The 14218-nt window shown below is 37.1% G+C and overlaps 3 protein-coding genes across 11 annotated transcripts in view; 1 reads left to right on the top strand and 2 right to left on the bottom strand.

Annotated features, from left to right (window-relative positions):
• Window positions 1–276: 276 nt before the first annotated feature.
• LOC306852599 (protein HEXIM1-like) lies at window positions 277–3098 on the bottom strand. Of its 2 annotated transcripts, none has more exons than XM_079389573.1 (2): window positions 2805–3098; window positions 277–2587 (listed from the first exon to the last, which is right to left on the bottom strand). In XM_079389573.1, the coding sequence occupies exon 2, from the start codon at window positions 2569–2571 to the stop codon at window positions 1591–1593; it is 981 nt and encodes a 326-aa protein (XP_079245699.1). In that variant the 5' UTR covers window positions 2572–2587; window positions 2805–3098; the 3' UTR covers window positions 277–1590. The 2 variants fall into 2 exon arrangements, with proteins under 2 accessions (XP_079245699.1, XP_079245700.1); XM_079389574.1 differs by having other exon boundaries at window positions 2800–2948.
• On the bottom strand, window positions 2805–10416 carry acbd4 (acyl-CoA binding domain containing 4). 8 transcript variants are annotated; one of them, XM_079389564.1, is made up of 11 exons: window positions 10221–10416; window positions 9851–10000; window positions 9504–9624; window positions 9275–9359; window positions 9014–9134; window positions 8809–8937; window positions 8452–8540; window positions 8139–8361; window positions 6129–6343; window positions 5708–5761; window positions 2805–5569 (listed from the first exon to the last, which is right to left on the bottom strand). In XM_079389564.1, the coding sequence occupies exons 2-11, from the start codon at window positions 9939–9941 to the stop codon at window positions 5444–5446; spliced, it is 1254 nt and encodes a 417-aa protein (XP_079245690.1). In that variant the 5' UTR covers window positions 9942–10000; window positions 10221–10416; the 3' UTR covers window positions 2805–5443. The 8 variants fall into 8 exon arrangements, with proteins under 8 accessions (XP_079245690.1, XP_079245691.1, XP_079245692.1 ...); XM_079389565.1 differs by having other exon boundaries at window positions 8139–8355; XM_079389566.1 differs by having other exon boundaries at window positions 8833–8937.
• Window positions 10417–10819: 403 nt separating this feature from the next.
• Window positions 10820–14218, top strand: part of plcd3b (phospholipase C, delta 3b) — a gene marked incomplete at its 3' end in the record, with an annotated part of 123357 nt that continues 119958 nt past the window's right edge. The window contains exons 1-3 of the mRNA XM_079389106.1: window positions 10820–11053; window positions 11521–11621; window positions 13491–13658. Coding sequence (XP_079245232.1) covers window positions 11558–11621; window positions 13491–13658 — 232 coding nt within the window. The 5' untranslated portion in view covers window positions 10820–11053; window positions 11521–11557. The remainder of the gene's footprint in view (window positions 11054–11520; window positions 11622–13490; window positions 13659–14218) is intronic.

Below are 14218 nucleotides of genomic sequence, written 5' to 3'. Positions count from 1 at the left end.
ACCCAGGATTGGTGCAAACTAAACGGAAACTTACCTGGCTAGCCAGAAAATCCAGCTTCATGGTACAGGCCCCAGGAAGCGTGTTTGTAAACTAATCTAATCCCTATTTAATGTATACTGAATGTCATACTCACCTTTTGCATATACATACAGTGTACGGGTGATTGTGTGGACCAACTTTTGTAACAAATACAAAGCATTGTTAAGTAATCCTCAAATGTTCAAATGCTAAATATGATAGAATATATAATATTAAGAATTTTCTTTTTTTTTTTTAATAGTGCAAAAGGCTGTATACTGGTTTACCTTTGTGCTGTTATATAAATAATGTCTTCTTTCTGTGTCTTGCACAGAAATGTCTTTCTGTGTGGAGTGCATGTGTGCAAGACCTACACAATATAAAAAAAAATTGGGTTTATCAGCACATATGAAATGTTAACCTCTGTAGGTTAGCTATGATATAATTAGCTATGATATAATTGATCAAACTTTGATCAGTGTTTTACACTAAATGCAACATAGGTAGGTTCTGTAAAAACTACATGAAGGGTCTTTGATAAGATACCAGATCAAACCCTCTGATCAAAGTTTTTCTATAACTTTGCAGCCATTAATGATTTAACGATTTTTGTAAAAGGCAGAAAGCCAGAGATCTATCTGAGAGGTTAGTGAGAAAGTGTAGAAATTTCATATTAACACAGGGATCCAAATCCTGAAGGGGCTGGAACCCGACTGCATTCATATTTGCTTACAAAACAATCTCATGGTCATATTGATTATATTTTCTACATTAAAACAATATTCTGACAAAATTAAATGAATCATTTAGCACATTTTCCATACTTATACATCACACTTTCATTTACTTATTAGATATTTCAAGGTTTTAAATAGATTAGTCATTTTAGTTCTATGCAAAAACTTTTGCAAGTTCACTTGAAAAGTGTTTTTGATAACTGGTTGCAGAAGAATTGAAAATGACTCCTCAGAATTAAGTTTTGGATATTTATAATGTAAAGACAGAGAATACAACAGGCAACATAAGACAAAATTAGAACTAAAATAAGAAATAATTTAATCAATATTTGAGCAAAACACCAATAACGGTTTTCCACTGTTTACAACATACTGTCTTATCATGCATTAACACACTGAAGCATCTGCGCCAACAAATATGAATCTAAAGCGCTCCACGTTTGCTGTTTTTAAATTAAATGCAAGTTTAAATATTCAATGATTATGGTAAATTGACAAAACTTAAATTAGCTGATGCAATTTGTGAGGTTATGGCAAATACTCAAGGAAACTTAAGAGTAGTTCCTGATCGTTCTTTAAATTTTATACATAACATTGTAGGCTATTCGTTTTGTCAATTTAATTGTACAAATCACGAACGTATATTATTGTGTGGACTGACCAAATATGTGGGACTGCATAAAATATTTTTATAAAATTATCTGTCAGAAACAAACAAACTAACAAAAAACCTTCTGATGGCAAAGGCTGAGAAACGTTATTAGCTACCACAGAGATGCTGTTTACAATAAGACAGTGCAACGATTTGACATACAACAGAAATAAAACTTTGATTCAGCACGACTGAGACTGGTTGAATCCTGGCCCTTTACTTTTAGGGGTTTTGAGTAATAACTCGTTATTCTCGGCTCTCAGTCTCTCCACCTCAATCTCCAGTTCCCGCACGCGCTGAACGCCGGTGCCGTCTGCTGGGCACTCGGGGTTTCTCCGGACGTGGCGAAGCCAGTTGTTCTCCTCCTCTAACCGTGACATACACTTCTCCAGCTCCAGGTATTCCCTAACCAGTTCTTGTTTAGACATATTTTGGAGAGTCTCGACGTGGTACCGCTCATAGGTCTCAGAAAAGTCTCTCTGCAAAAACTCTCCGCCTGCGTGCCCTGGTCTGCCCATACCGTCGCTGCCTTCGCCGCCGCCGCCGCCACCGCCGCCCTCTTCCTCGTCTTCATCTTCGCCCTCAAAATTCTCATCTTCACTGGCCGTGTCATCGGAGCGGATCGCCCCGGATTTTCTGCCGCCAAGCTCCGTGTTGAGGTCAGGTTCTTCACGGTCGTGCTCCTCCATCAGGAACTGGGTGGTGTTGTATGGGGCAACGGGCAGACCTTTGGCGAACATCTCAGCGCGCACCCGCGATGCACGGGCGGTCTCGCGTTCATCTAGCTCTTTCTTCTCCTCCCAGGTTAATTTGAAGTAAGGCTTCCAGCGGCGCTTCTTCTTGGAGGGCCGCCGCCGGTGTTTCTTCTTGCCCTGGCGGCCATCTGACAGCCCCTCGGCGTTTACTGTCGTGCAACCAGAGTCTCTCTTATTTGTTTCGTCCGTAGGAAAGCCGTCGTCACTTGCTGCGTCACCAGCCTTGGGCTCCGGATCACTCCTATCCCGGCCGCGGCACATAGGATGTGTATCTCCAGACACCAAACCCGGACAGATATCCAGCTGCTTGCTTTGCACTTGTTTCGAGGAGACGACACTTGTCAGACCACCCCTCTGCCGCCCTCTGCTGTCATCCTCCAGTGCAGCTTCTTCTTTAATAAGCTCCATAACTGTACACTCCCACCTGAAGAAGATACAAGTTTGTGATCAGTGAGATGAGGGACACTCTTCTAAATTGAAGTATGAATAGAAATCAGATTCCTGACCGCTGTAATTTAAAACAATTCACCAAACACAAAGGAAAAAGCTTTTTTTTTTTTTTTTTTTTTTAAGTGAACGAACATTTTAACATAAGAAACCGCATGAACAAACTCGCATTAAGTCAATTTGAGTTACCTCACCGTTCAACTCCAATCTCGTGTTTGAGTTATTATGCTATCTAAGACTGTTAATGTGAACTCTTTCTGTTCCGTCCACTATTGACTTGGTTTCTTGACGGGTACGAGAACATTTCCCTCCAGTGCAAACTCCAATTCGCTTCTGATACGGAGAGGACTGGGGCTTCTGAATTTATTACCTCCCCCGCGTAAAGGCGCATGCGGCCAGTCCTCCAGTTTTTTCCTGCTTTGTGGGACTTGAAGTCCCGCTAGTCATTTGCACACAACAGTCTCTGCCGTAAAACCTCCATTACCCACAATCCAACGACAGTTTTCGGTCCCGAGCGGGCTACGCCCTCTCGCAATTTTCACTGGATAAAAAGTTTTTTGGGGGCGTACTGTCCAATTGAAGCATTCTGATTGGTAGTTTTCATTGTCAATCAAAACGAAAGCTGTCCCGGTCGCTCTAGTGGACGCTACCAAGCATGGCCGCAGCAGGTAGAAACATCCGCCCCATTCTACGATGCATTAAACGTTCACCTATTTACAAAGAAATAACTCTACAGATTATGTTGATGTCGTATTGTATTTAGAAAGCACACGTTGTGGTACACAATATCGCGTTTGGTTACTTTGCATCTCTACCCTAACATTTAAAGACACACCCTGAGCCCTTGTGAGGATTGATCATCCCTCAAGCAAAAAGTAGTTCTTGTTTCAAGCTGTATGTTCTCCGTGGAAAGTGAATCTGTAACGTTTGTATCCATGATGATGACGAACTTGCAGTTTATAATGATTTAATTGTTTCCCTTGTTAAAGTGAAATGTCGCAACATAAAGTAAAAAACAAAACAAAACAGGTCCTTGGGTTGTTTATTGCATTGAGCGCAAACGATTGTTTAGCAACCTGATTGTTCGCTAGCTAACGTTAGCTACCTGGATAATGGAGTCTAGATTAACGTGAATAAACTAACACAAGCAAACTGGTTAAAACTAAGCCATGTAAACCATTTTACATTTATTTCACATAGACATTTAAATACTCGGAATACCCTGCAGTTTCTGCTAGATATTTTATAACAGTTGGATTTAGTGACAAGCTAGTTGGCAAAGCTTTCTTGCATTAGAGAAATGATTAGATTTATGCCTTCACTCTATTTTCAGATAAGTCGTTTTAGAAGACAGCAATGCATCGTCTCTTATTTATAAATGGAAATGCTTGAAAAATGAAATCCCGTTGCTTGGCTCACCCAGAAATGAAGTCGTGCTAGGGAAGTTAGCTAGCTGCCTCGCATCTGTTAAAGGAACCAGTGCGGCCTGTTCGATATAATTTTTTTTTACATTAAGTTTTTAAAATTCGTATTCATAAAGACTGCCATTTTGTCGACACAGAGTAAACGCATAATTCCTACCATAGCACTCAACTTGCCATCTTTATCAGTAGTGCTAAAAATGATCATATAATTACTGAAGGCATTTGCAAAACAGACTTTGAAGGGCCAGAAAGAACTGGCGATATCATGATTGTGTTTTTTATTTGGCAACAATCATAGAAAGAATCCCCATACTTGGTTTAATTCCACTGTGTCGATGGGGCTGTACGTGAGTTTTACCTAGATTAATGCATCTAATATGAAACGATAATAATTCCTGAAGAAATGGATTTAGTTTAATTTTCTCCACTAGATATTACTAAATGAATATATATTCATTCAAACTCATTCGTTGCAGCTACACAAAATAAACCCAGCAAATAAGTTTTGTCTGTGAACAACTGCTTTAAAATTACGTTTAATAAAAGTAACAAGTGGATGACCATTATATAAAATCCATTTGTTTTGTATTCTTTCATTATAGAACATGATAGTCAGAATATGCTAGTGATTATCGTCAATTTGATTTCACAGATACTATTTAAATTAAACTGAGCTAGACAATGACATCACTGAATTCAATAATGAAATGCCTTTAACTGAAAATTGAGTGTTTAATCTTATTATTATACATTACTGACACTCTATCCTTCAATTTGATACTGTTAAGTGCCTTGACACAATCTGTATTGTTAAAAGAGCTATATAAATAAAGGTGACTTGACTTGAATATGCTGTTGCTGGTTCTTTTACTCATATCAGAGTGATAGCTTCTGTGCATGTTCCCTGTGTGAAGGCCCCTGTAGTTATTTAAGGCTTTTTTTTGATTGCATACATTTTTTTAGTCAGTTCTACAAAGTGCCAGCTGGCATCCTGCAACATCCTACAAGTAAGATCAGTAGGGCTGTAATCCTTTGTTGTGGTGCTGGCATTTACAAGGTCAATTTCAATCAGCACAGAGATACTAATAAACATGACTTATTTTCAAAATACGATAGTATGTATATTATACATTATTGACAAAGTCTCTGCACTTGGCTACATTTAACCAGAATTACAATGGAACATCATGGACATTAAATTAAATAATTTACTTCAGGATGTCTCTAAGAACTGCATTCATCTTGTTCATGCAAGATTAAATAATCAGATTTCAGAGATATGAGATTAGAACATTTCCTCTCTTCACCTCATGCTAACAAAGTGCTACATTTGAAGCACTGAACGCTAGGTCACAATTAATTAGTTATCATTGTGATTTCTACATTAATTTGAACTCAGTACAGTAAATTCATAAGCACACATTAATCTTTCTCTTCCTCCGTCTCAGAAGAAAGATCAGTGCCTGAGTCACAAAAGGCCACACTAACAACAGCAGTAATGTACGTCCAGAGATGTCAAATGGCCACCATTTCTCCTGTAAAATGGAAATTAAAATATTAAAGAATTCTCTTTTCTACACATATTTAATCAAAATACACAGTATATGATTGAGCGGTGACAAGCACCAGTTGAGTCTTGAAATTCATACTAAGTCTGTCATACTAAATTTTACCTCCGTTTCTGCAGCTGTCAAGTGTAAATGGGATCTCCGCTGTGAACTTTGAGCCTTAAAACAAATATACAGATAAAAATAAAGACGTACATTTTTATTTACTTATCAAAATCATTACAGGTGGAAACAATACAAGATGAATGAAGAAAATATTTTACAGAACAAAAAAAAAAAAAAAAGTTATGACATTTAAAGATATGCCATTATAGCATCTATGGCTAATCTTTCTGGAGATCAAAATGTTTGTATTTCTGCTATTTCTTCAATTCTTAAATCTTTTTTATTTTAATTTTTTTATTATTAAAATTAATATTTGCAAACTGAAACCATGCAGCATTCTGTCTCTATTCTATTCTTATACTGCTCAGTTTTGACAAATAACATGCAATTTTTTGGCTTTTATTTTATTCAGCTTCCTTACATTTGCAGTTGCAAGGTCTTCAACCACCTCTAGTCGTTGCATGACGCTCTGCATGTCCTCTCTGAGTTGCTGTAAGGCTAGAATAATCTGCTGCTGCACCTGGATGTTCTGTAACCTGTCAGGCACACCCTTAGAATCGTCTCTGCCTCCTTGCCCTGAACCAGCCCCTGAGGCAAGCTGCTCCGCCCACCTAGCATTGCAGGGAGCCATATAACCTGGAACAAAAACATACATGCATAAGTTTTTGTTGGTTTCAATGTAGGGGATACCATCCACACTTTTGAGATCACACTGGTCTGTTTGCACTAATATGCACTAATAATGTGATGATTAAGATATTTTGAGTGAATTCAGTTTTAGACCTGAAGGTAATTTCATTTCTTGAGTATATACAGTGGGGATCGAAAGTTTGGGAACCCCTTGCAGAATCTGTGAAAATGTGGATAATTTTACCAAAATAAGAGAGATCATACAAAATGCATGTTATTTTTTATTTAGTACTGTCCTGAGTAAGATATTTTCCATAAAAGATGTTTACATATAGTCCACAAGACAAAAAAATAGCTGAAATTATTAAAATAACCACATTCAAAGTTTGGGAACCCTTGGTTCTTAATACTGTGTGTGGTTACCTGGATGATCTACGACTGTTTTTTTGTTTTGTGATGGTTGTTCATGAGTCCCTTGTTTGTTCTGAACAGTTAAACTGAGCACTGTTCTTCAGAAAAATCCTCCAGGTCCTGCAGAATCTTCAGTTTTCCAGCATCTTTTGCATATTTGAACCCTTTCCAACAGTAACTGTATGATTTTGAGATCCACCTTTTCACGCTGAGGATGATTGAGGGACTCAAACACAACAATTAAAAAAGGTTCAAACATTCACTGATGTTCCTGAAGGAAACACGATGCATTAAGAGCCGGGGGTGAAAACTTTTTGAATTTGAAGATCAAGGTAAATTGTACTTCATTTGTCTTCCAGGAAACATGCAAGTATCTTCTGTCGCGTCAGAAGGGCAGTACTAAATGGAAAAATATGATATTTCAACAAGAAAAATTTGGACATCTTCATCTTGTTCAAAAGTTTTCACTTTTGAAAACCTACTGTTGGAAAGGGTTAAAATATGCAAAAGATGCTGGAAAACTGAAGATTCTGCAGGACCTGGAGGATTTTTCTGAAGAACAGTGCTCAGTTTAACTGTTCAGAACAAACAAGGGACTCATGAACAACCATCACAAAACAAAAAAACAGTCGTAGATCATCCAGGTAACCACACACAGTATTAAGAACCAAGGGTTCCCAAACTTTTGAATGTGGTTATTTTAATAATTTCAGCTATTTTGTCTTGTGGACTATATGTAAACATCTTTTATGGAAAATATCTTACTCAGGACAGTACTAAATAAAAAATAACATGCATTTTGTATGATCTCTCTTATTTTGGTAAAATTATCCACATTTTCACAGATTCTGCAAGGGGTTCCCAAACTTTCGCATGCCACTGTAACAAATCATCATATTACAATGATTTCTGAAGGAACAAGTGTATGAAGGTAATATGATGCCATAAAGATTTGCATGTGCAGGGTAAAAGCTGTGAAAGTGTACATAAGATCGTAAGCGTAAATTAAATTTGCATGCGCAAGAGAAGCTTTGTAAAGGTGTGAATCGCATTTCAGACAAAATTATTTGCAGAAAAAATTATTTGCAGCATTTTACTGTTTTACTAAACGGTCTAATTCGATTCAATGATCTATGCTAAGTTAAGATAAAAGTGCTACCGCCAGACCTGGAGTTCGGCTGAATGCATTCAAAAACGGTAAAAGTCAACTGTTTATCTCTTTGGGAGTTGTAAAATGAGCCTATTTCCAAAAAAAGTGGAGTGTTCCTTTAAACAATTTTATAAAATGTACCAAAATATTGTTACATGGTTTCACTAGTAATAGTGACACAATAAGACAAAAAGGGGTTTAGGTTTATATTGTGTGATTAAAAATCCAGATTAAATTTACCGGAGGGGTCCCTCCAGTCCTGCTGCATCCCCTCTCTCCCTCTGGTTCTCCTCCTCTTGGAAGCACCATGATTATCTTCTGCCCCCTCACTACCATGTCCAGCACCGATCTGAGTCACCTGAGAGAGAGGGCTGTAATGATTCTTCTGGATTCCAGAGGTCTCAATGTGTGCATGGTCATTCTGGAAACTGGCATTACCATCTGGCACTGCAGCAGGCTGGAGCTCAAAAAAAGAAAAGAAAAAAAAAAGTGTACAAAATGCGGGACATAGATTGTCACACAAATTTTAATTAGACTTAGTCAAATTTGAGACCTTAACAGTGTCCAGCTGTTCCAATGATTCACAGAAGATTTCACTTTCTGAGTCACTAGTCGGCCCCTGAACCTCAGACACAGGTGTCTCTACACACATATTTGGCGACGAAAGAGAAGAAATATAGTGCACACAATCTTTTATTACTTATGCAACAGTGACATTTTTAAAAATCAAATTGGGTCAGACATGTCTGGATAGTGATAACTGGTGCATTTCAGCCACAGTAGGTTCCAATATAAAATTGCAAGTATTTGTTTGTACAAGCTTAAAACCCAAATTTTCCATTGTAAAAATGTGTTTTGGTGGGCTGCAAAATATTCAGGATCCCTCATTTATAGATACTCATTCCACTACCTGTCCTCTCAGTTTGAAGTTCACCTTCAGGGACCATCCCTGTGTCCTCCAGTTGAAGAGTTGGTTCTTGAGTTGCCCTCTCCACTTCATGATCCACCCAACCACCAGTTGCTTCTTTGGCATTTACGTCTTTACAATGCACACCAAAATCATAGATTTATCAGATAGAACATACAGTATTTTAGCAAAATAAATAAATGCACACCTGATCTGAGAGATAAAAGTGCCTCTGGAGGCCTGGGCATATCATGAATGACATGATAGAGTGGTTCAAAATAGTGGAAAAAGGATGCAGTCTTCTCATTGATTTGCATGGTGTCTATAACCTGTAAATAATACATGACAACAAATTAATATGGGAAAAAAAATTTGCTTGCCACTCTGAACAAATTAGTTTTAAAGAATATTTTCTCATATTCCCATATTTGTTTTATGAATTTATTGGGTATTATTGAGGCTCTCCCACCTCTTGTGCAACTTTCTTCATTTCATTCACATAAGCTGCCATGGCATTTTCCTGACTCATGTCTCCAAACTGGTTCCAAGCATCCCTGACACAAGACCAGTGAAACATGCCATGACAATAAAACAGTCCTTTAAATGTTCTAAGGGCTCTGAAAACCATCACTTGAACTTTACTTATAGAGCACATTATAGCACTGAATATGCTGTTTATAACTGGTTAAAAGTTTTACCATTTGTAACGTCCTACAGGGTCCCAGAATCCAGGGCGTGACACTGTACATGGGCCACAGACTGCCTGTTTGTATAGACCATAAAACCGCAGCATCACTTCATAAGAGGGTCTGTAGGAACCTATGCAAATGCAATTTAAAATTTACCCCAGGTGTCATGAGCGGCTGTAAATTATGCAAATATTATATTTATAAATATAATATATATATATATTATATTTTACATACATGCTTGCAATGACAAGCTGTGCAAATTTTAAATATCTTACAACAGGATGATGTTATACATAACAGTGATTATGTCATTCGTCGATAATGTAATTTTTGTCAATGCTGAGCAAAGCTACCATTTTTGGGTAGGCTTTGAATGACGTCGACAGCCGCCTGGAAGCGTCTTTTTTGACAGTCCTCGATCTCTGACATTGTAAGAGCTGGCATATCATATGGTGTCTATTTTTCCCACGTTCCTGCAGCCGAATGTTCATTAACTGGACAACCTGTGAATTATATTCACTGGTGACAAATATGTCATTCTGTAATTTAGAAATCAAGTATCGGAAGAAAGTGTGCTCTCTGATTACTTGTACCCCCCAAAGCCCCCGCCCCCCACACACATACTTAATATCATTAGTCTTCCAGGAGTCTTAGATTTTATGTCCTCTATGATTTCAGGTTATTAGCCAGTGGGTCAAGCAGAGTAAGCGAGGTTCAACTCACCTGCCCTGTACTTCTGCTGCCATTACACCCGAACACTAACATATAACTATAATAAGACAGTATAACGAGCGATCACATTTCATCAAAGCGGTGCACCTTGTGCAATCAGTGAGTTCGAGAACAGTCTTCTAAAAAACGGATCTTTCACCTCTTGGAATTTCGGCCAGGAGTTCACTTCCTGGTTCAGTGACGTGACGGAGTATTACGGCGATGATTGGTCTCTGTCCCAAAAAAATAAAAAAAATAAAAAAAAAATAAAAGAGAGAGAAAAAAAACTGAGGAAATTTTAGATATAATAATAATAATAATAATTCAGCATACAAAAATGCAGTTTTACATACATTTGACAATTAATTACAAGTTAATTTGAAATAAATTTATGTGATTTATTTATTTATTTAAATGCGTATAGCTTTGTGAGAAAATATTTATTTTAAGTGTTTGCCTTTAAACATCTTTCAATGGCGTTTCTCACTACTGGTGCATTTAAGATCCAGGGGGCGGGGTTGGAGCCACATCTAGGGGGTGGAGATTGGTAGGTTTAGGGGTGGAGATGGGTGGGTTTAGGGATCAGGGGGTGGAGACGGGTAGGTTTAGATACATGTAAGGTGGGAGGTATCCAACCTTGCCCCCTAGATCTTGTGTTCTGCAGGGGCTACTGCACTGTAAGGTTCAAATATACATCAATCATTATTACAATAGCTGGAAAAACATTAATACAAACGTTAAATTGCAGATTCCGTTTTTTTTTTTTTTTTAAGTGAGATCGCTAGAGGGAGACATTTTATTAATCCTAATCTCAGCACATGATCGTCTGCACAGCGCAGTGTTTGGTAAGATTGTAGTCCAGCCTTGATCAATCCGTTTGTTATAAATTGTCGGTGTATTTACGTTTTGAACGGAATATATAGTCGTTGTATTTTTATTTATTCTTCATAACATCTGTGTCATCTAATCCCATTTAAACGAGCTGCTCTTATAAATATGCATCGTTGTTTCAAATAATTCAGTTCTAGAGCACAGATAGGACAACTGGGCACCTACATCTGTGTTTATACATCACCTACATCAGTTTCTATCGTTATATTTATGTAGGTTAGGATTTTTGTACATCGTAGACTGAAGAAAAAAAAAACGAAGCCAATGTTGTCATATAACAGTAGCAGCTCTTTAACATTCATGAGCTCATTAGACAGGGGCAGTGTCTATGCTGTTTCTTGACATATATTCAAATGGAGCTGTATCAGAGTCAGTACAGCACAAACTATCTAGACAACCATCCGTGTATTTATCCACATAGACTCTCCAATTTAAGACGCAAGACGACCTACTGCGTCATGTTGAGAAAGAATGGAGCCGGGACGTCCCAACTTAAACCAGACGATCCCCTAATAAAAATGGGTAAGGCATTATTATTATTATTATTATTATTTAGGTTTCACACACACAGTTATACATATTTGTGTGGGCTCTACCACATGGGCAATTCTCATTTCACTGATCAGTTGGTCATGAAAATGGCTCTTTTTATGACATTTATGGGTTGTTCTTTGTCCTTTGGCTTATGTATAGGAATATATATATATATACATAATGTATATGTATGTGTGTGTGTGTGTGTGCGCGTGTTTGACTCTGGACATATAGTTTGTTAGGATAGGACAATGGCCGAGATACAACTATTTGAAAATCTGTAGTCTGAGGGTGCAAAAAATAAAAATAAATAAATAATATATATATATATATATATATATATACACCCAAATAAAAATATTGATAAAAATTGCCTTTAAAGTTGTCCAAATGAAGTTCTTAGCAATCAGTGTTGGGGAAAGTTACTTTTAAATGTAATGCATTACAATATTGCGTTACTCCCTAAAAAAGTAACTAATTACGTTACTTAGCTACTTTTTATGGAAAGTAATGCGTTACGTTACTTTTGCGTTACTTTTTAAATATGAGCAGGGCTTGATTGTTTTTAATACAAGAAATTACATTAATACAAATGTAAAAGCCCTGTATCTTGTGAAGGAAAAGTACATTCACGTTTGTAAAGTAAAACTCAGGATAAGAAGGTTTAACACTCTTCAGCAATAAAAAAACAATGAAGCATAATTGTTAGTTTATCTAAAGTCATTTTTGCTTATTAGTATGGTTGAACTGGATCATCAAAGGTCAGCAGCAAAGACATTGGTTAATAAAATGGGATTAGATACATTTGTGTTGTTTAACATATTTAATTATTGCAGTTTGCGTCATATTCTGAGTTTGCATTTCACTGTTTTAATTCATTTTGATGAATACTAAATCTGTTTTTTGCGAGTGGGATGAATTCATGCACATTCACATTTAGTTTAGATCTATAGTAACAGCATGTTCACACAGCACACTGTCAGTCAATAAATGGGGAAAAAGTAACTGGCGTTACTTTTTTGAAAAAGTAACTCAGATATTTTCTTGTAAATTAAAAAGTAATGCATTACTTTACTAGTTACTTGAAAAAAGTAATATTATTACGTAACTCGCGTTACTTGTAATGCGTTTCCCCCAACACTGATAGGAATGCATGCTACTAATAAAAAAATAAGTTTTAATATATTTACAGTAGGACATTTACAAAATATCTTCATGGAACATGATCTTTACTTAATATCCTAATGATTTTTGGCATAAAAGAAAAATCAGTAATTTTGACCCATACAATGTATTTTTGGCTATTGATACAAATATACCCCAGCGACTTAAGACTGGTTTTGTGGTCCAGGGTCACACACACACACACACATATATATATATATATATTTATATTCTACAATGTCTCGATTTGTTGTTCCTTTGCCAGAGCTGAGCAGATATGGACTTTTGAGCAAGCTTTAAACATTGTTATAATAAATACACTGTATTGTTGAAGCTGCAATGGTGTTTTTATTAGATTGTAAACTTTTAACATTTTGTAACTTGTGCTGTTGTACAGTGGTCCTTTTTTATACAAAATGTATGCAGTTCAAGTTTTCTTTCTTTCTTTCTTTCTTTCTTTCTGGATTTTGAGCCAATGGATTTATTGCTGTTTTAAGCCACACAAAACATTGGTAAAAATGTGGTGAAATTCTTTTTGCTTTCACTCACATTAGGTTTTATTATGGTTACATGCTAATTTGTGAATATGCAGACTTGTTTTGATTTAATTAATCTGCTCTGAATAAATGCTGGTTCAAATGCAAATGATTTTTAGAGTGCCACAATCATTAGACTTATTAATGAACTCTGCAGGGGTCCAGGATGATGATGATGTGAAGAGGATGCTGCAGGGGTCCTCTATGACGAAGGTGCGTTCTCCACGCTGGAAGAGGAAGCGCATGCTAAAGCTGATGAATGATGGAGTCACTGTCTGGTGTGAATCCAACAAGTCCACCAACAAAGCCAAAAGTCAGCAGTCCTGTGAGTTATAATACTCAGCAAATAGTGTGTTTATTTGTCAGAAGAATTTCTGCATAGTGTTGAGTGTGAACATGTTAAAAATAAGATTTTTATGAAGCAGTAGGTGTGTAGATTATAAGTGATGCTCTGTTTTCTGTGCTCAGGAACTTTAAGAGCCCCTCCTGGTAAATACACCTCCTATTTATGGCTGTCTAAACAGGCTCCAGGTCTACTGGCCGCAGCACTGACAGTCATTACAAGGCCATTCTATTTGTAGTTCAGATGGGGGGTTTCTCTGAGCTTCACTGTACACTCTAATTACAGTCTGTGACTGGGTGGGAAGAGAGCAGCCCTTCACTTTATGGTTTGTTCCATATAATTCACATGAATATCATTGCCCTGGCAACTGGGCAAATGCCTTAAATTATAATTATGCTCTATAATTGCTCCTAGTTAGAAAGATCATGTTTTGTGATGTGGCTGAGACATGTGCGTGAACACCCACTATTTTGAAGAATGTTGGTAACCAAACCGGTAGCCATTGACCCAAGCCGGCAAAAGTTTATAACATACTTTGTTTG

This window comes from Barbus barbus (genome assembly GCF_936440315.1).
Source record: "Barbus barbus genome assembly, chromosome: 32".
Taxonomy (NCBI): Eukaryota; Metazoa; Chordata; class Actinopteri; order Cypriniformes; family Cyprinidae; genus Barbus; species Barbus barbus.
The sequence above is the reverse complement of the archived record's forward strand: the minus strand, read 5'-3'. Positions and strand labels throughout refer to the sequence as shown.

Excerpts from the sequence above, each read along its gene's own strand:
- LOC306852599 (XM_079389573.1), bottom strand. The coding sequence starts at position 2,571 with ATGGAGCTTATTAAAGAAGAAGCTGCACTGGAGGATGACAGCAGAGGG.
- acbd4 (XM_079389564.1), bottom strand. The coding sequence starts at position 9,941 with ATGCCAGCTCTTACAATGTCAGAGATCGAGGACTGTCAAAAAAGACGC. Across the intron at positions 6,344-8,138 it reads GGACTGGAGGGACCCCTCCG|GTTATATGGCTCCCTGCAAT; the intron begins GTAAATTTAATC and ends TTTTTGTTCCAG. Across the intron at positions 5,570-5,707 it reads TGACAGCTGCAGAAACGGAG|GAGAAATGGTGGCCATTTGA; the intron begins GTAAAATTTAGT and ends TCCATTTTACAG.